Below are 20443 nucleotides of genomic sequence, written 5' to 3'. Positions count from 1 at the left end.
GGTCGGGAGTTCAAGACCAGCGTGACCAACATGGTGAAACCCCGTCTTTATAAAAAAAAAAAAAAATCACTGCCTATTAATATGCTTTAACACTTAATGACTGATACGGGTTTCTATATATAGTTTTAATACTGAGGTGTATTGAAAATGTTTTCCTTTACATTTGTCCCTTTCACAGCCTATATGTGTTTTTTTATAGCAACTAGCAAAGTAGATTAAAAGGAAAAAGCTTTTATGAAATTAACTTTACAGTGATTAAAAAGGAAATGAAAATAAAAGTAAAAAAAGTCGCCGCACCAAAAAAAAACCCCAACAACCCAGTTTACCAGACTTTTCCTCATATTGTAAAGGCATATTTTTACATAATTGTGATCAGTGTCCATTTTATGCTTCATTTATTTTAACATTTAAAAATGTACTTGTGTATTTGAATAGTCATCATTATTTTAATGGTAAGAAAGTTGTGGCCGGGTGCCGTGGCTCAAGCCTGTAATCCCAGCACTTTGAGAGGCTGAAGCGGGTGGATCACGAGGCCAAGAGATCGAGACCATCTTGGTCAATGTGGTGAAACCCCGTCTCTACTAAAAATACAAAAAATTAGCTGGGCATGGTGGCGTGTGCCTATAATCCCAGCTACTCAGGAGGCTGAAGCAAGAGAGTTGCCTGAACCCAGGAGGCGGAGGTTGCGGTGAGCCGAGATCGCGCCATTGCACTCCAGCCTGGGTAACAAGAGCGAAACTCCGTCTCAAAAAAAAAAAAGAAAAGAAAAGATTCAGTTGTATTTAAGGTGCTATGTTATTTGAACCAAGCTTCCAGTTGAGCATTTGAGTTGCTTCCAGATTTTTACTAGTATCTTTGCATAGTTAGATGATCTTTTTCTGCTTTTTACTTTCTCCCCTATCCCTTCTGTCCCCAGTTACTTTTCTGGACTTTATTCCCCAAATTGGAGTTATCAGGTCAAAGGGTCTCATGAGTTTTATAGCCCTTGTCATATATTGTTTGCCCTCCAGAAGATTGTAAAAACTTATAATGTCATCATCTAGGTATTTAAAGTGAGTTTTTTATAATTTTAAATCATTTGGTTTCTTTCTTTCTTTTTCTTTTTTTGAGACGGAGTTTCGCTCCTGTTACCCAGGCTGGAGGACAATGGCGCGATCTCGGCTCACGGCAACCTCTGCCTCCTGGGTTCAGGCAATTCTCCTGCCTCAGCCTCCTGAGTAGCTGGGATTACCAGGCACGCACCAACATGCCCAGCTAATTTTTTGTATTTTTAGTAGAGACGGGGTTTCACCATGTTGACCAGGATGGTCTCGATCTCTTGACCTTGTGATCCACCCGCCTAGGTCTCCCAGAGTGCTGGGATTACAGGCGTGAGCCACCGCGCCCGGCCTCATTTGGTTTCTTTTCTTTTTTTTTTGAGACAGAGTCTCACTTTGTCACCAGGCACCAGGCTGGAGTGCAGTGGCACAATCTCGGCTCACTGCAACCTCCGCCTCCCGGGTTCAAGCAATTCTCCTGTCTCAGCCTCCTGAGTAGCTGGGACTACAGGTGCATGCCACCACACCCAGCTAATTTTTGTATTTTTAGTAGAGATGAGATTTCATCCTGTTGGCCATGATGGTCTTGATCTCTTGACCTTGTGATTCACCTGCTTCGGCCTCCCAAAGTGCTGAGATTACTGCCATGAGCTATTGCGCCCAGCCTGGGGTAGATGTTTTTTAAAGTGCCATTACAATGATGGATTGATCAAGTGTGGTCCTTGATTTAGCTGCATGTTTTGGATTGAAATTTAGGTCAAAGTATTAATAAATAGTATTATCTTGATTTGCCTGGAATATTACATTTTACAGCAGTGCTACAAACTTAAGGTGTATTGGGGTATACAAGGAAGTTAACTAGGATATCAACATAGTAGATTGGGGTTGCATGGCCGTATATACTACATATTTGAAACCAAAATTTTGCCTTTTATTCATATGTATATTTTCATTTGAACAATTGTCACTAATGCTTAATTTATTCAGAATAATATTAAGGTAATGATAAATTGGATTTCTTCAACAATCATCTGATTCAGTGTTTACACCAAATTACATATTCTAGAAATCCTTGCCTTCTGTTTTCTGAAATGGTCATCTGATCTAGTATTTAGTGTTTTACTTGTAATTTCGAACACAAGGGAAGGTGCTTTTTTCCTAAAACTATTGGCAGTTAAGTATTGACGAATCTGGCTCTAAAATGTCATTACAAAAAAGAAGAATCTGTACATGAAGCTTCTTGCTCAGTTTATGTTGAATTGTAAGGTTTTTGAATATGGAATTTAAAATATAGCACGCAATTTTCCAGGATCTTAAGTAATGATAGAGGAAACATTTTGAAGTTGTGAGTATTTCTGAAGTTTGATCTGGGCACTTTATTTTCTGCTTCCTAGTTGGATGTTACCACATAATAGAATTAGATTTGCTTTTTGCAATTCATCTTAAGGTAGATAATTTAAGTAATACAGACATGCTTTCATTTGTGGTGACCCTATTGAATTGTTGGCTAATTTATTGCTTCCTCCTTGGATCTTTATTGGAGACAACAGAGTCTATGTTGTGTGTGTTTAAATGTTAATTTATAAGTTTTATGTATTGAAATGGTGATTTGGAAACTTTTTAAAAAGCCACATTTTAAGATTTTTAAATCATTTTAAGGAGACTCCTATCGTAAGACTGAACCAGGGCCTGGTGTGGTGTCTCATTGCCTGTAATCCTAGCACTTTGGGAGGCTGAGGCAGGCGGATCACTTGAGGTCAGGAGTTCAAGACCAGCCTGGCCAACATGGTGAAACCCCATTTCTACTAAAAATACAAACATTAGCTGGGTGTGGTAGCTGATACCTGTAAATCCAGCTACTCAGGAGACTGAGGCATGAGAATTGCTTGAGTCCTGGAAACAGAGATTGCAGTCAGCTGGAATCGCAGTGCTGCACTCCAGCCTGAGTGACTGAGACTCTGTCTCAAAAAAGACTGAACCAAAGATATAAATATGTTTAGGTGTGGTATATATGGGTTTTACATTTATTTCGCTTTTCTTTTCTTTCCTTTCCCTTCCCTTCCCTCCCCTCCCCTCCCCTCCCCTCCCCTCCCCTCCCCTCCCCTCCCCTTCCCTTTCCTTTCCTTTCCTTTCCTTCCTTCTTTCCTCCCTCCCTCTCTCTCTCTCTCTCTCTCTCTCTCTTTCTCTCTTTCTCTCTTTCCTCTTTTCTTTCCTTCCTTTCTGAGACAGGGTTTCACCAGGTTGGCCAGGATAGTCTTGATCTCTTAACCTTGTGATCTGCCTGCCTCGGCCTCCCAAAGTGCTGGGATTACAGGTGTGACCTACCGTGCCTGGCCCACATTTTCATCTATAAAACCGAAAGCACCAGTTAGTGCTTACATTTGGAATGGTGTAGATTGTATTACCCTTATTTTATATGCAAAATACTAGAAGTAATTTTATGCTTCTTATGAAAAACATTTATAAAGCTTATGTTTGTTACTGTCCTTAAAAAAATACATACATCCATGATTATATGTTGTTAGAAGAGCTTGAATCTGCATATAACACATTCAAGTGTTTTCACATTATCTCATTTGATCCTCACCAACTACTCTAAAACACTGTATTTAAATTCCAGACATACCTGTATTCTTTACTTAACCAGCTGTTCTCCAACTACTAATAATAGCTTAAATTGTCAATTGGAACAGCAGAATGATCTTTGAGTGTTGGTAGCATAGTTATTGCATCTCTAAGTGTGGAAGCAGTTTAAGCCTGTATGATTTATTAACTGCTATGTGGACACAGCCATAGTTAGGAAGAACAGGATGCATCATGGGATATCAAAAAGCATGCTCTGCTCAACCCCAGTGCAGTGTACTGTGCGTATACTAACTCATAGGTATTATGACAGAGGTAAATACCTGGAAATCAGTATTCCTGACTACCACTGACTACTGACTTGCTTGAGACACCGTGTGCTCTCTGAATATGTTGGCTTTTGCTATTTGTCTAGATTGATCCTTGGCACTTTTTTTCCCCACATGTGGGCTCTAAGGAACGTACTTTCAAGGATTTAAAATCCTTATGGAGATTTATCATTAATCTTAGGAAAACTGGTATCTCAGTACAAATGATATATTGTGAAAGTGAAGAGAGCTGGTGTTAGGGACTAATAATTTGGATTCAGTAAATTTGCCTTAAAATTTTGTCCTGAGCATCTTTATCACATTTGAATATTGGTTTTAGTTCCTGTGTTTTTGTTTTTGTTTTACTACTGATGTTGATTACTGAATGATTAATAAACACTTTCCTTTTGGTAGGCAGCAAAATAGTATTCTAAAAAGGCAGTTTATTTTGGCTGACGCCTGTAAGCCCAGCACTTTGGGAGGCTGAGGCTGGCGGATCATGAGGTCAAGAGATTGAGACCATCCTGGCCAACATGGTGAAACCCCGTCTCTAAAAAAAAAAAATACAAAAATTAGCTGGGCGTGGTGGCATGCGTCTGTAGTCCCAGCTACTGGGGGGCTGAGGCAGAATTGCTTGAATCCGGGAGGCGGAGGTTGCAGTGAGCCAAGATTGCGCCACTGCACTCCTGCCTGGCACCTGGCAACCAAGTGAGACTCTGTCTCAAAAAAAAAAAGACAGTTTAGTGTTTGTCTCTCATAATTTAGAGATGCCCTTGCTTGACATTATTTACATGGGATTTTGTTGTTAGTAGAAAAGACCCTAATATTTAGTATGGAACATAGCCTTTACTTGAGTGACGTGAGCCAAATTATTTAAGCCCTCAGAGATTGAATTTCTTATTCTTTTTTTTTTTTTTTTTGAGACGGAGTTTCGCTCTTGTTACCCAGGCTGGAGTGCAATGGCGTGATCTCGGCTCACCGCAATCTCCGCCTCCTGGGTTCAGGCAATTCTCCTGCCTCAGCCTCCTGAGTAGCTGGGATTGTAGACACGCGCCACCATGCCCAGCTAATTTTTTTTGTATTTTTAGTAGAGACGGGGTTTCACCATGTTGACCAGGATGGTCTCTATCTCTTGACCTCGTGATCCACCCGCCTCGGCCTCCCAAAGTGCTGGGATTACAGGCTTGAGCCACCGCTCCCGGCTGAATTTCTTTAATTATAAAATGAAAATTTTCCATTTGTTGTGGTGAACAAGTCAGTTAAAAGTGAAATAATGCATTTTGTTAATTGTAAAATGCTGTGCAAATGAATTGTTCACTGCATTTTAAAATTCGGACAGAGAGACTGAACAGCCAGTATGGAAATCTGGAGAACTATGACCCCGGAAGTTATATTTTCTTAGAGAAATATCACCTCCTAATTTTTAAAATATTTATTTATTTATTTTTAAGATGGAATCTTGCTCTGTTGCCTAGACTGGAGTTCAGTGGCATGATCTTAGCTCACTGCAGCCTCTGCCTCCTAGGTTCAAGCAATTCTCCTGCCTCAGCCTCCTGAGTAGCTGGGACTACAGGCTCATGCCACCACGCCTGGCTAATTTTTGTATTTTCAGTAGAGACCAAGTTTCACCATGTTGGCCAAGGCTGGTCTTGAACTCTTGACCTCTAGTGATCCGCTCCCCTTGACCTCCTAAAGTTCTGGGATTGCAGGCGTGAGGCACGTGCCTGGCCCTTAATATTTTTTATAACGTAAGGGGCATATGAAAGAATACTATGAAAAAGAATATTTAAAATGTCAGTGTCAGAATTGCACCCAGAATGAGTGAGCTGTGTCTGTTAATTAACATGAGAATTAATGTATGTCAAAAGATATTTAGTGTGATTTGCATTTTTTTATGAATGCCAGTATTAATATTGGTGTAGTATTCACTTTTTTTAAACAAATGAGAGGTTTATCGTGAGTCTTTCAGATATCTTATTGCAAGCAAGGATTCGAAATGCTTGTGATTGTCCGTATCCTGAATTTATTTTCTGTATATTATCTAGATATATATATATATATATTTAGTTTTTTGAGACAGAGTTTTGCTCTGTGGCACAGGCTGCAGTGCAGTATCCCTCACTGCAAACTCCACCTCCTGGGCTCAAGCTATTGTCCTGCCTTAGTCTCCAGAATAGCTGGTATTACAGGTGTGCCCCACCACACCCATGTAATTTTTTGTATTTTTAGTAGGCATGGGGTTTCACCATGTTGGCCAGGCTGGTCTTGAACTCCTTACCTCAAGTTATCAACCCACCTTGGCCTCCCAAAGTGCTGGGATTACAGGCATGAGCCACCTTGCCTGGCCTGTTTGGTGTATTTTAAGTTACTCTGTTGGCCTGTTTGGTGTATTTTAAGTTACTCTGTTTAAGATGTTTTCTCATGCCCTTTAGTATCTGCCATTGTGCCTTATAGTTAGTTTGTTCTCAATTATTTGTTCAGTTTTCTTAACTTTTGTTAGAAGCATGATATATATATATTTGGTTTATTTTATCTGCTAGTTGGTACTCAGTTCTTTTGCTGGATATTTTCTCTACAGAGCACCTTCTAGAATGTGGGTGGGTCCCCTGTCCTTGTCTTAATTTTATCTGCCCTCAGGTTATAGTGCTTTTTGTGCTTTCTTTAGGCAGTATAACTTAAGGAATACCTGACCCTAGGAGGGTCACTTCTGGTTGTCTCTTTCTTGAGGAAATCGTAAAACTAGTAAAAAGAAATGCTATGCCTAATGATTAGCATTTTCAAAGGAGAGTGATAGGAAGTTTTAACATTTTGTAGGTGCAAGTTGAGAAAGGCCTGCCTGCTGTCTTTTTTTATTCACTGCCCGGTTTTTCACTTCTCTTTCAAATACAGCAACCATTAAAACACAGCATTTGATTCAGGTTATTGTAGACATCAATAAGAAAAAACCCAGTTAATTTTTTATGTTTTCTTTTATGTCCAAAGAGGAAAACCAGTTAATATTTTATGTTTTCTTCCAGTCTTTTTTTTTTTTTAAAGGCAGAGTCTCGCTTTGTCACTCAGGCTGGGTATGGTGGCAGGATCTTGGCTCACTACAACCTCTGTCTCCTGGGTTCAAGCGATTCTCCTGCCGCAGCCCCCTGAGTAGCTGGGACTACGGGCGCCTGCCACCACACACCCAGCTAATTTTTGTATTTTTAGTAGAGACAGGGTTTCACCATGTTGGCCATGCTGGTCTAGATCTCTTGACCTTGTGATCCGCCCACCTCGGCCTCCCAAAGTGCTGGGATTACTGGCTTGAGCCACCGCCCAGTCTTTTTTTTTTTGGTACAAGTTTTTGTATTTTTTGTAGAGACCAGGGTCTCACTTTTTTGCTCAGGCTGGTCTTGATCTCTTGGGCTGAGTCAATCCCCCTGGGATTACAGACCACTGTACTCTGGGGGTGTTTCATTTAAAAAAAAGCAACAACCTTTTTTTTTTTTGAAGGGGGGTTTCACCGTGATGGCCAGGCTGGTCTTGAACTCCTGACCTCAGGTGATCCACCCACCTAGGCCTCCCAAAGTGCTAGGATTACAGGCGTGAGCCACCCTACCCATCAAGAAAGAAACCCCCTTCTTAATGAGGAGATATTATGCGCTAGTCACCATGCAAAGTGTTGTATTGTGTTGAGGTGACTTTCTCTTTACTTGGAATGCCCTCCTTTCCCTTTCAGATATATTTTTCAAGAGTAAAAATGGACAGGAACTCTTTTTTTTTTTTTAAAGATGGGTTTCACCATGATGGCCAGGCTGGTCTTGAACTCCTGACCTCAGGTGATTCACCCACCTCGGCCTCCTAAAGTGATAGGATTACAGGGGTGAGCCACCTCTACAGGCCAGGAACTCTTAAACCTCTAGGCAAAATTAGGTGTACTGTACTTCTTTGCTTCCTTAGTTCTCTGTACTGACCTCTGGGCACTTGCAGCTTTAATTCGCTTCTATTTACTATTTTGTTTGCTCCTCTGAGACTATGAGTTCCCTTAGGGCAGCAATTTAATCTTTCCCTTGCTTCCCTATACTTTAAATGGCTGAATGGATGCAAGAGTGAATGATTGTCTTTGTCCTAAATGAATCTTTGGAGACAGTTATCCTTACTCTTTTACAGATGAGGAAGTTCAGGCTCAAAGAGGCTAAGTAACTGCCTAAGATCACATAAGCAGTAGCTGTGGATGCTGCAAAGATTCAAATCAATCTCTCTACTGGATCATACTACCAAAAAAGAGTAACAGCTAGTTCATTTTAGAGCCTGAATAATCCCGGCTGTCATACTTCAAAATACCCTGCTTATCTCTGTAGTACACTTACATTGATATAAGGCTTTGCTGTATTTTTCAAAATCCATTTTGTTTTCTGGCCCTAAAGAGCAAAAGATTACATGACTAACTTTTGTATCTGCCTATTTCATCCTCTGCTCAAAAAAAAAAAAAAGAAAAGAAAAGAAAAGAAAACCCAGGCAAAATATTACATTTTACTTGAGCATGTAATCTCAGTTTGCTTCTTCATTTAACTCCTGTAGCCATGGTCTTGCAAAACAAGTAGAGTATTCTCTGTGTATTTGTTTTTTAGAGTTACTTGTCTGATACTATTATTTTTAAAAGCAAGGGTAAACAAATGTTTTTGGAGTCTAAAAATTAGTATTTTGAATGTAGCTCCTGGTGCAGTCCTGGCCTCCTGAGATTTGCTGTCTTTTACATTTTATTCTCTGCCCAGCTGGATTTCTTTTAAGTAATTACCATGAATAGTATCATCTCAATGAGTTCTCTGGTCTTCTCCGTTGTCATAATGATTCTGAAATGTGATAATTCAGTTAATGAAATTTGCTCTTTAGGTCAGCCGATCTAACTGTCCAGAAGGTTTATAATTTATGGTTAATTTAATGTCTTTCAGTTTATTCACATTTACAGTTTTCATTGCTTTGTAGCTTTGTGTTAATGATCTCTATCCTTAAATGTTTCAACTGCCTTAAGAGAACAGTAGTAGAAAGGGCAGTGGGCAGAGAAATCCAGATCCCTGTCTGTTTCATTTAAGCACTTCTGAATCTGTTTTACCTTCTTTAAGGTGTGAGGTTAGGTTGATTGTACATAGGAATCTTTCCATTTCAGACACTTTATAATTTAACTTGTAGAGCCGTTTTATAGAATAATACGAAATTTGAGTTATACCCTTACAAAAAACACCTTTTTGGTAGAGATGGAGGTCTCACGATGTTGCCTAGGCTGGTCTCGAACTCCTGGCCTTAAGCGATCCTCCCACCTCTGTCTCCCACGTGCTGAGATAATAGGCGTGAGCCACCACACCTGGCCTTGTATTACACTCTTTTTTTTCTGGTATTACATACTTAAACTTGGTTTATAAATAATGCTTTTCTTCTGCATATCTCAGGGTACTTAACTGTTAGAGTTGGCCATTACATTCTAGAGAGATAAATGTAGTTAAAAGACTGAGATTAAAATGCTTGAGTTTTAAACAAAAAGAGTGGTTTATAATATTAAGACATGAATTTTGTAGACTATTATATAACAATATAGATTTATTTTAAAATGTAAAAAAAAATATTCAGGGTAGGTAAGAGTTTTTATGTCTAAAAAGATCACCTTTAAAAATTTCCAGCTTCAATCAAAAGCAAATAGATTCAAGTAAGCAGTTAACTACCCTTATAAGACCTGAAGTTTGATTTAGAAGAAAGTTTTTTTTTTTTTAGAGACAGCTTTTCGCTCTTGTTGCCTAGGCTGGAGTTCAATGGTGTGATCTCTGCTCACTGCAACCTCTGCCTCCCAGGTTTAAGTGATTCTCCTGCCTCTCAGTCTCCCAAGTAGCTGGGATTACAGGCATGCACCACCAGGCCCAGATAATTTTGTATTTTTAGTAGAGATGGGGTTTCTCCATGTTGGTCGGCTGGTATTGAACTCCTGACCTCAAAGTGCTGGGATTACGGGTGTGAGTCACCACGCCCGGCCAGAAACTTTATTTTAAGAACTACACTGATACAGTTTGGAAGCTTGATATTGCTATTTGAAGGAGAAGCTAGCATGTTGAAACTCAAGATTGTTATTGCCATTATTTTGACAGACTCTGTTTCTCTAATACTGTGTTATAATCAAATTTGTATTGATTTTATGAAAAAAGGACTTTTTCAATGTGACTGCTTAGAAATGGAGCAATTTTCTATTGTATAGAGTGAAAATCAAACTTGTTTATTGTACAAGTCTTTAAAAGGGAGATGTTAGGAGTAAATTGTATTTGCTGAATATATAGACCTCATTTATAACCCTAAATGATTCTGTATTTTTGAATTATTACTGAGTAATTGATAAAACTTTTAATATAATTAGCTGAAAAGCAGACATCATTGTTTCTATAAAATGAAATAGCTGGGGAGCTTAAGATGTCAGTTTAAGATGTAACTCCAACAAATTTTGTTTGTTTTTCTTTTTTTTTGAGACAGAGTTTTGCTCTTGTTACCCAGGCTAGAGTGCAATGGCACGATCTCGGCTCACCGCAACCTCCGCCTCCTGGGTTCAAGCAGTTCTCCTGCCTCAGCCTCCGGAGTAGCTGGGACTACAGGCATGCGCCACCATGCCCAGCTAATTTTTGTATTTTTAGTAGAGACAGGGTTTCATCATGTTGACCAGGATGGTCTCGATCTCTTGACCTTGTGATCCACCCGCCTCGGCCTCCCAAAGTGCTGGGATTATAGGCATGAGCCACTGCGTCCGGCAAAATTTTCTTTCTATAGGAGGGTAACTCTAAAAATTCTAATTATAGAACTTCCATTTTCTGGACTGTATATGCTAAATATGTTGTATTTCTAGGATAGTTATTAAAGTTTTTATGTAACAACTGAATAAATCTTGAGTTGGTCCAGAGGATGAAGAAAAGGATTACCAGTCAAGATGTAAACTGCCGGCCGGCCGCTGCGGCTCGCTCCTGTAATCCCAGCACTTTGGGAGGCCCAGGCGGGCTGATCACGAGGTCAAGAAATCTAGACCATCCTGGCCAACATGGTGAAACCCCGTCTCTGCTAAAAATACAAAAATTAGCTGGGCATGGTGGTGCGCGCCTGTAGTCCCAGCTACTCGGGAGGCTGAGGCAAGAGATTTGCTTGAACCCAGGAGGCGGAGGTTGCGGTGAGCCGAGATCGCGCCACTGCACTCCAGCCTGGTGCCTGGCGGCAGAGTGAGACTCTTCCCTATCTTAAAAAAAAAAAAAAGAAAAAAAAGAAAGATGTAAACTGCTACTCTGTGTGAATCCCCCCTCTTACAGCATTTACATGATAAAAAAAATAATGGCTGATAACAGAAGCCCAGTTTATCCAAGACAGTTTTGGGAAAAAAGGCATAAGCTGTACCTGAAGACTTTTGTGTGTGTGAATTTTATAATTTATTTATTTATTTGAGACAGAGTTTCTCTCTTTCGCCAGGCGCCAGGCTGGAGTGCAGTGGCGCGGCCTCGGCTTACTGCAACCACTGCCTCCTGGCTTCAAGCAATTCTCCCGCCTCAGCCTCCCAAGTAGCTGGGACTACAGCCATGCGCCACCACTCCCAGATAATTTTTGTATTTTAGTAGAGAGGGGGGTTTCACTATGTTGGCCAGGATGGTCTTCATCTCTTGACCTTGTGATCCGCCCGCCTCGGCCTCCCAAAGTGCTGGGATTACAGGCGTGAGCCACCGCGCTCGATCTCTTAAGACTTATATATATATATATATATATATATATATTTTTTTTTTTTTTTTTTTTTTGAGATGGAGTCTCACTCTGTTGCCCAGGCTGGAGTGCAGTGGCACGATTTCGGCTCACTACAACCTCCGCCTCCTGTGTTCAAGCAATTCTCTGCCTCAGTCTTCCAAGCCCCTGGGATTACAGGCGCCTGCCACCACGCCCGGCTGATTTTTGTATTTTTAGTAGAGACAGGGTTTCACCATCTTGGCCAGGCTGGTCTTGAACTCCTGACCTCGTGATCCACCCGTCTCTGCCTTCCAAAGTGCTGGGATTACAGGCATGAGCCACCTTGCCTGGCCTCCTAGATACATATTTTTAAGGCTACTAATTATATTTGCATGTAGTCATATTTAGGAAATGCCTAAATGTGAGGAATATGAATTATAAACTAGGATTTTAGGATATCACTCTGTAGATGATAGGAAATGATTTATTCTTATTTTTATTTTATTTTTTTGTAGAGATGAGGGTCCTGTTGTGTTTACCAGGCTAGTCTTGAACTCCTAGCCTTAAGCAATCCTCCTTCCTTGCCTTCCAAAGTACTGAGATTACAGGCGTGAGCCACCGTGCCCAGCCACAAAGTATTTTTTTAGATTGAATCATCAGTTGCTCTGACTTTAATATTGCCTCCATATTTTACTGAAACAGCTCTGAACCGTTATTTGCTTGGAAGAAAAACTAAAGATGTGAGAAATAATGGAAAGAATTTACTTAATCCTCTGTCCTGATCAGTAAACTAAACCCTGGAGATGCAAATCTGAGATAATCTGATTACCATTCTTCTAAGCATCATGACAGTTGTGCTGGCTTCTGTTATTTTATTTCAGTTACATTCAAATTGCTTTTTGAAGGAACATACCAAAGATATATAGCAGGATATAATTTAAAACGAAAATTAGTCACAGGTGATTCACTCATATTCCCAGAATTCTGAATACATGTTGGACTGTGGTTCTTTGACCTGTGTTTCCTAGGAAAACAAAAACGCACCCTGGTTTGAGAATTTGAGATTTTTCCTCCAGGAATTCTTACAATAACATCGATTATAGTTAGACTTTACTTTGATTTTTATTCACTTACTCAACAAATATTTATTTATTCCTGCTTTATGCCCAGCACTTTCTCGGGTGATTAGAATACAGCAGTGAAGAACGCACAGAATGTATCTTCTCTCATGGTGATCAATGGAGATGATTTACAGAATTATTCTTTTGTGTTTTATTGTTTTTTGGTTTTTTTTTTTAGATAGGGTCACCCAGGGGCTGGAGTGCAGTGACAGGAACACAGCTCACTGCAGGCTTGACCTTTTGGGCTCGAGCAATCCTCCCACTGCAGCCTCCTGAGTAGCTGGCACTACAGATGCGCCACAATGCCTGGCTCATTTTTTATTTTTTGTTCTTTTTTTTTTCACTTGTTTTTATTCAGATTCATATTTAAAAAATTTTTTTTCTAGGGATGAGATCTCACTACGTTGCCCAGGCTGATCTCAAACTGCAGGGCTCAAGTGATCCTCCTACCTTTGCCTTCCAAAGTGCTGGGATTATAGGCATGAGTCACCTTGCTGAGCCTGTTGTTGTTCTTGATTGACCTGGTGGTAATACTATTGATGTGTGTCCTATTTAATGGCGTGTGTGTGTGTGTGTGTGTGTGTGGCACTTATAAAACTTGAAGAAGATTTTCAGACCTATTTCCAGATGAGAATGTAGATGTTCACTTCATCTAAAGATACTTATTTATTTATTTAGAGATGGAGTTTTGCTGTTGTTACCCAGACTGGAGTGCAATAGCACGATCTTGGATCACCGCAACCTCTGCCTCCTGGGTTCAAGCAATTCTCCTGCCTCAGCCTCCCGAGTAGCTGGGACTACCAGTGTGCGCCACAATGCCCAGCTAATTTTTTGTATTTTTAGTAGAGACGGGGTTTCACCATGTTGACCAGGATGGTCTTGATCTCTTGACCTCATGATCCACCTGCCTCGGCCTCCCAAAGTGCTGGGATTACAGGCTTGAGCCACCGTGCCCAGCCTCTAAAGATTTTTAATATTCTGGTTTTCTGTTTATTGTTTTAATAACTGGGTATTTATGAAGCACCTCAGAGATGTATACATTAGCTTAGATTAAAAATGCAACACAATTTTTGTTTTATGATTTCATTCTTATCTATGTATGGTATCTAATGTACAAAATTTTACTTGTTTTTTTAAAAACAAGTTTTGTTTCGAGGAATTTTGGCTACATAGCTGACTTATTTAAAGCATAGTATTTATAAAATCGTTAATTTTATACCCTTTTGTACACAAATTAACTTTTATAGGAAAGGAACAGTTTTGCTTTACTGGTTGTGGGTTTAGTGCAAATAATACTTTTCACTTGTGTTCTTATCCTTTGTATAGAATCTAGGTCTTCTGATTTTGGATCAGTTCATCATCACCACTGAATGAATCAAGTAATAAAGAGTTTACTCATCACCTGTGTGCCTTTTTAGATTTTGGCATGTTTAGTTTAACAGCTAAGCAAATGACTTGATCAAGACATTTAAATGTACATTAGCATTCTATGCCATGTAAATGTTGTCATATCATTTAAATGTGCTTATTTTCTGACTGTCTCTCAAATTTGGTCAAGTATTAAATATTTAATTTTCTTTTTCTGATTACACACACACACACACACACACACACACATTTATTTATTTATTTATTGAGTCGAGGTCTCTGTAGCCCAAGCTGGAGTATGGTGGTGCAGTCTTGGCTCACTGTAAACCTCTGCTTCTTGGGCTCAAGTGATCCTCTTACCTCAGTCTCCCGAATAGCTGGGACTACAGGCGCAGCCACCACATCCAGCTACTTTTTGTGCTTTTTGTAGAGATGGGGTTTCGTTGTGTTATCTAGGCTAGTCTCAAACTCCTGGGCTCAAGCCATCTGCCTGCCTCGGCCTCTAAAAGTGCTGGGATTATCTGCTTGAGCTACTGTACCTGGTCCTGATTCCGTATTTTATATATATTTATTTTATTTCTTTTTTTGACTCAGTATCTCGCCTAGTGGCCCAGACGAGAGTACAGCGGCACAATCTTGGCTCATTACAACCTCCACCTCCCAGGTTCAAGTGATTCTCCTGCCTCAGCCTCCCAAGTAACTGGTATTACAGGAGCACAGCACCACGCCTGGCTAATTTTTAATTTTTAGTAGAGATGGCTTTTCACCATGGTGGCCAGCCTGGTCTTGCACTCCAAACCTCAAGTGATCCACCTATCTTGGCCTCCCAAAGTGCTGGGATTACGGGTGTGAGCCACCGCACCTGGCCCTGATTCCATATTTTAAAACTCTATAATGGAACAGTTTAGTAGTGGAATAGATTGATATTTTTAAACCAAATAAATGTGTTTTTTCCTGTGTTTTATTTATACTTTTTAGGTGGCAGCCAATGCACACATTCCTCCAGACTACCTCCTTAAAATTTGTGAGAGGATTGGTCCTTTACTAGATAAAGAGATCCCTCAGAGTGTTCCTGGGGTACAGACATTATTAGGTGTCGGTCGGCAGTCTCTGCTACGGGATGCCAAAGGTGAGATTTTCAGAATTTAGAACTGTGATACCAGAGGAAGGAGTGGAGAGTAGCTTATTTTTAGGTTGAGTAAATGTCCCATGCTTTTCTAAATACTCATCTTCTGGTTTCTCTTATCTTGCCAATGTTTTTGTTTTTTTTAGTGTACACGTAAATTTTTAGAGACCTAAAAAGGAGACCTTTTGTGTAAAAGTGAATATATGGAGGTAACGGATATAAAATATCTTCGTAATCATGGAATAGAGATCTCAAAGATTGCTGCTTTGATTAGTATAGTATAAATACTTAAAATAGTCTTTCATTATAATGTTCTTACTCTTTATTAGTTTTGATAATATCATCCTAATGGTATTGTGCATTTTGTAACACATAAATGAAAATTATATGTACAGTTTTTTTCTTCTTTCTTTTTTATTTTTTTTCTTTTTAGTTTTGTGGTTTTATATATGTACAGTTTTTATATTTGAACATTTTTTTTTTTTTTTTGTTTTGAGATGGAGTTTCACTGTCGTTACCCAGACTGGAGTGCAATGGCACGATCTCGGCTCACCGCAACCTCCGCCTCCTGGGTTTAGGCAATTCTCCTGCCTCAGCCTCCCGAGTAGCTGGGACTACAGGCACGAACCACCATGCCCAGCTAATTTTTGTATTTTTAATAGAGACGGGGTTTCACCTTGTTGACCAGGATGGTCTCAATCTCTTGACCTTGTGATCCACCTGCCTCGGCCTCCCAAAGTGCTGGGATTATAGGCGTGAGCCACCGCGCCTGGCCTATTTGAACATATTTAAACAAAATTATCAACCCATCAGTAATTGTTAAGTAAGTTTTTCTACTGTGCTGATTTTCGGTGTTTTACAGATTTTTCCCAAGTTTTACATGGAACCTCAATATGTCAAACATATAAAGTGGTATTTGATAAACATAAAAATGTAAAATTAGGCATTAAAGTCGTAAAATTAGGCATTAAAGATGCTTCTTGGAGTAATAAATAGTTAATATCTAGCAGCCCATTTAATCCCAGCACTTTGGGGGAGGCCAAGACGGGTAGATCATGAGGTCAGGAGTTTGAGACGAGCCCAGTCAATATGGTGAAACCCCATCTCTACTAAAAATACAATAATTAGCCGGGTGTGGTGGTGCACGCCTTTAGTTCCTGCTACTCGGGAGGCTGAGGCACAAGAATCGCTTGAACCCAGGAGGGAGAGGTTGTAGTGAGCTGAGATCACACCACTGCACTCGAGACTGGGCCACAGAGTGAGACTCCATCTCAAAAACAAACACATAAATAAACACATAAATAACTAACCTAATTCTCCAAGATAAATCGTTGGGTAATGATACCAGATTTTAAACATCTGATTTTATAACTTATTAATTGAGTTTATTTGGAAGCTTTGAGGAGAGCTTTTGGCTTTTTGTTTTAAAGCCAAGTTATTAGTAATATTTAATATTTCTTTACCTTTTTTGACTTATGAAAGTCAGAGAAAAAGACAGCTATTTATAATCAGTTACCATCTGACAGGCAGTGCTGTTATCTGTTATGACACAGCTGGCAAGTATTTCATAATATGAGCATGTACCCAATATGCCTAAATTTTCCCTGGCATACTTAGGCTATAGTTATATCCTGGCTTATGCAATTTTATTTTATTTCATTTTATTTTTTTGAGACGGAGTTTTGCTGTTGTTACCCAGTCTGGAGTGCAATGGCACGATCTCGGCTCACTGCAACCTCCACCTTCTGGGTTCAAGCAATTCTCCTGCCTCACCCTCCCGAGTAGCTGGGATTACAGGCACGCACCACCATGCCCAGCTACTTTTTGTATTTTTAGTAGATACGGGGTTTCACCTTGTTGACCAGGATGGTCTCGATCTCTTGACCTCGTGATCCACCCGCCTTGGCCTCCCAAAGTGCTGGGATTATAGGCGTAAGCCACCGCTCCCGGCCTTATTTTATTTTTTGAGACGGAGTTTCGCTGCTGTTACCCAGACTGGAGTGCAATGGCATGATCTTGGCTCACCGCAACCTCTATCTCCTGGGTTCAAGCAATTCTCCTGCCTCAGCCTCCCGAGTAGCTGGGACTACAGGTGCATACCACCATGCCCAGCTAATTTTTGTATTTTGAGTAGAGATGGGGTTTCACCTTGTTGACCAGGATGGTCTCGAACTCTCGACCTCATGATCCACCTGCCTTGGCCTCCCAAAGTGCTGGGATTATAGGCGTGAGCCACTGCGCCCGGCCTGCAATTTTATAGGAGTAGATGTGTAAGCCTAAAAATCAAGAAAAGCTGATGTAAACTTAAAAGCTTATTAATCTGTGACATATTTACATAAAATTTAAATATGTGCATAATAAAAGCTTTAGTTCAAGACTAGCTTAGAAATAAAATATGATATGTTAAGGTGTTGGTGTTTACCAGTTATAAATTTTATTTATAACACGTTCAAATATATGCCTATTATTTTCATTTTGCTTTAACAGTTAAAAATGTATTCCAATAAATGAAATTAAAATCAGGCATTTACTTCTGAGACATGGTTAACAAAAAAAGCTTCTCTATTTGTTAGCTAACATTTGGTCTTTTTATATAGACTGTAAGAGTACACTATGGAATGGGTCTGCTTTTGCGGCTCTACATAGAGGCAGACCTCCAGAACTACCTGTAAATTATGTGAAACCTCCAAATGTGGGTGAGTAATAGACATGTATGTTATATACAGATTGTTTATTATATTTTTATTATACTTTTAAGTTCTGGGGTACAAATGCAGAATGTGCGGGTTTGTTACATAGGTATACATGTGCCATGGTGGTTTGCTGCACCCATCAACCTTTCCATCTACATTAGGTATTTCTCCTAATGCTATCCCTCCCCTATCGCCCCACCCACCGACAGGCCCCTGTGTGTGATGTTCTCCTCCCTGTGCCCATGTGTTTTCATTGTTCATGTAATAAGCAGTGTTGGAAACTGACTAGCCATATTCAGAAAACTGAAACTGGACTCCTTCCTTATTCAAAAACTAACTCTAGATGGATTAAAGACTTAAACATAAGACCTAAAACTATAAAAAACCCTAAAGAAAATGTAGGCAATACCATTCAGGACATGGGCATGGGCAAAGAATTCATGACTAGTCCAGATTTTTTAAACATTTTACTTAAAGCAAATATAATGTTTTATAAAAGGTTATCTTTGTGTTCTTTATTTCATTTTACTTCTTTCTTAGCAGAAACATTTTTTAATATAGTACAGATGTTTTTAGCCATATGGTTGTCTATTTACATGTCTATGTGCTGAGTTTCCCAAACAAAAGTACATTCTGCTTATATGTGTTATTTTCCAAAATTGTAATGATGTTATACATTTTTATATGTCTGTATTAAGATAAAAAGTCACCTTTCTTGGTTCCAGTTTAATGAAATTCACATCTCATTCAAATTATTCTTGGGACATGTTTGGCCATACCATTAAGAAAAAAGTACTAGTAGTGGTTCTCAAGGAGATCTAGATACGAAACTATTTATATTAACATTAGCTCTCACAAAGTATGTGTAAAACCAAGGTGCTGCTGGGTGAGTAATTGCTCCTTTGCTCCCTTACTTTCTCACTCTTCTAAAATATTTTATATACTATATAGTGCCTGCAGAATATGCCTAAAATTTGAAAGGGATGAATTTCAGATAGAAAAATATGAATACGGCTGGGCGCAGTGGGCTCATGCCTGTAATCCCAGCACTTTGGGAGGCCAAGACAGGTGGATCACCTGAGGTCAGGAGTTCCAGACCAGTGTGGCCAACATGGTGAAACACTGTCTCTATTAAAAAAAAAATTAAAAAAAAGAAAAATATGAATACTTTTTTAAAAGAAATACTTTTTATACAATAAGCTTATATCGTTTATTCACCTTCAGAGGTTAAGTAAATTGAAACTAGAAACAATTCTTAAGATATATTTAGACAAAATAATTGATTAGACATTCATAGGACTTATTAAGGGAAATTGGATACTCTGAAGTATATTGCTAAAAGTACTCTTCGATAGCCTGGATGTTACTTGGGAAAGTTGAGTCTCATTGAACATGGTATTGCTAACTTGTTTTTTAACTTTCAAGCGTAGTTTGTTTATCCGCGGGAATTTTCCAGTGTTCACTTTCCCTTAAAGCTTTAGTCATAATTAATATACTGAATTGAGATAACTTTTGTTATTCATGCATTTATTTATTTTCAAAGATACAATATTTTTAGCTATGCTGTCAACATTATTTCGTAGTCTTTATACTTCAGTGGTCACATGTGAAATGCTGAAGAGCAACCGTTAGAGTATTAGGTTTATAGGCTTTTTTTATTGCTTCTCTTCTCACATTTTCTTTCTTTTAACTAAGCATATGCTTTCCAACTTCTGCTTGCTTTGTGAAATAAACTCTCTACGCTGGTTTGAATCAGTTTGTTATTCTTTTGTTTGTTTGTTTGTTTTTTTAAAGATGGGGTTTCACCATGATGGCCAGGCTGGTCTTGAACTCCTGGCCTCAGGTGATCCTCCCACCTCGGCCTCCCAAAATGCTAGAATTACAGGCGTGAGCCACCGCACCCGGCCCAGTTTGTTATTGTTTTAGTAATTGCTTAGGAATCGTCATGTCCCTGGCATTTATGCTTTTAAATTCATTTTAAATCTGCCATGCGATTTGGGGTGGAGCTTTTAGAATAGAGGCAATTAAATCATGATGTGTTTTCAGGTAATACCTGGTACTCAAGATGCTTACTGAGTTATTTAGAATTCAAAGCCTGATAAAAATTCAGTACGATGGATATGAAATCCAGTTTGTGATTTGAGGTAGTTTTCTCTTCCTGGGTCATAGTTTTCCATAGCTACTTTGAAACCAATCAGTTTTATATTTTGCCAATCTAAGCAAAAGTTAATCATGAAGGTATATCTTTTTTTTTTTTTTTGAGACAGAATCTCACTCTGTTGCCCAGTTTGGAGTCCAATAGTGTGATCTTGGCTCACTGCAACCTCTGCCTCCCAGGTTCAAGCAATTCTCCTGCCTCATCCTCCTGAGTAGCTGGGATTATAGGTGCGTGCCACGACACCCAGCTAATTTTTAAAAATTTTTTTAGTAGAGACGGGGTTTCACCATGTTGGTCAGGCCGGTCTCAAACTCCTGACCTTGCGATCTGCCAGCCTTGGCCTCCCAA

The 20443-nt window shown here is 39.4% G+C and overlaps 1 protein-coding gene across 4 annotated transcripts in view; it reads left to right on the top strand.

Moving 5' to 3' along the window:
- Positions 1-20443, top strand: part of BRWD3 (bromodomain and WD repeat domain containing 3) — a 131885-nt gene that overhangs the window by 2603 nt on the left and 108839 nt on the right. For 2 of the 4 annotated variants that reach the window (XM_035289671.3, XM_035289670.3), the window contains exons 5-6: positions 15097-15247; positions 17842-17940. The exons of 1 other annotated variant lie outside the window; for it this stretch is intronic. In XM_035289671.3, coding sequence (XP_035145562.1) covers positions 15097-15247; positions 17842-17940 — 250 coding nt within the window. The remainder of the gene's footprint in view (positions 1-15096; positions 15248-17841; positions 17941-20443) is intronic. One more of the 4 variants, XM_078363026.1, reaches the window with a different exon arrangement.

This window comes from Callithrix jacchus, chromosome X (assembly GCF_049354715.1).
Source record: "Callithrix jacchus isolate 240 chromosome X, calJac240_pri, whole genome shotgun sequence".
Taxonomy (NCBI): Eukaryota; Metazoa; Chordata; class Mammalia; order Primates; family Cebidae; genus Callithrix; species Callithrix jacchus.
The sequence above is the reverse complement of the archived record's forward strand: the minus strand, read 5'-3'. Positions and strand labels throughout refer to the sequence as shown.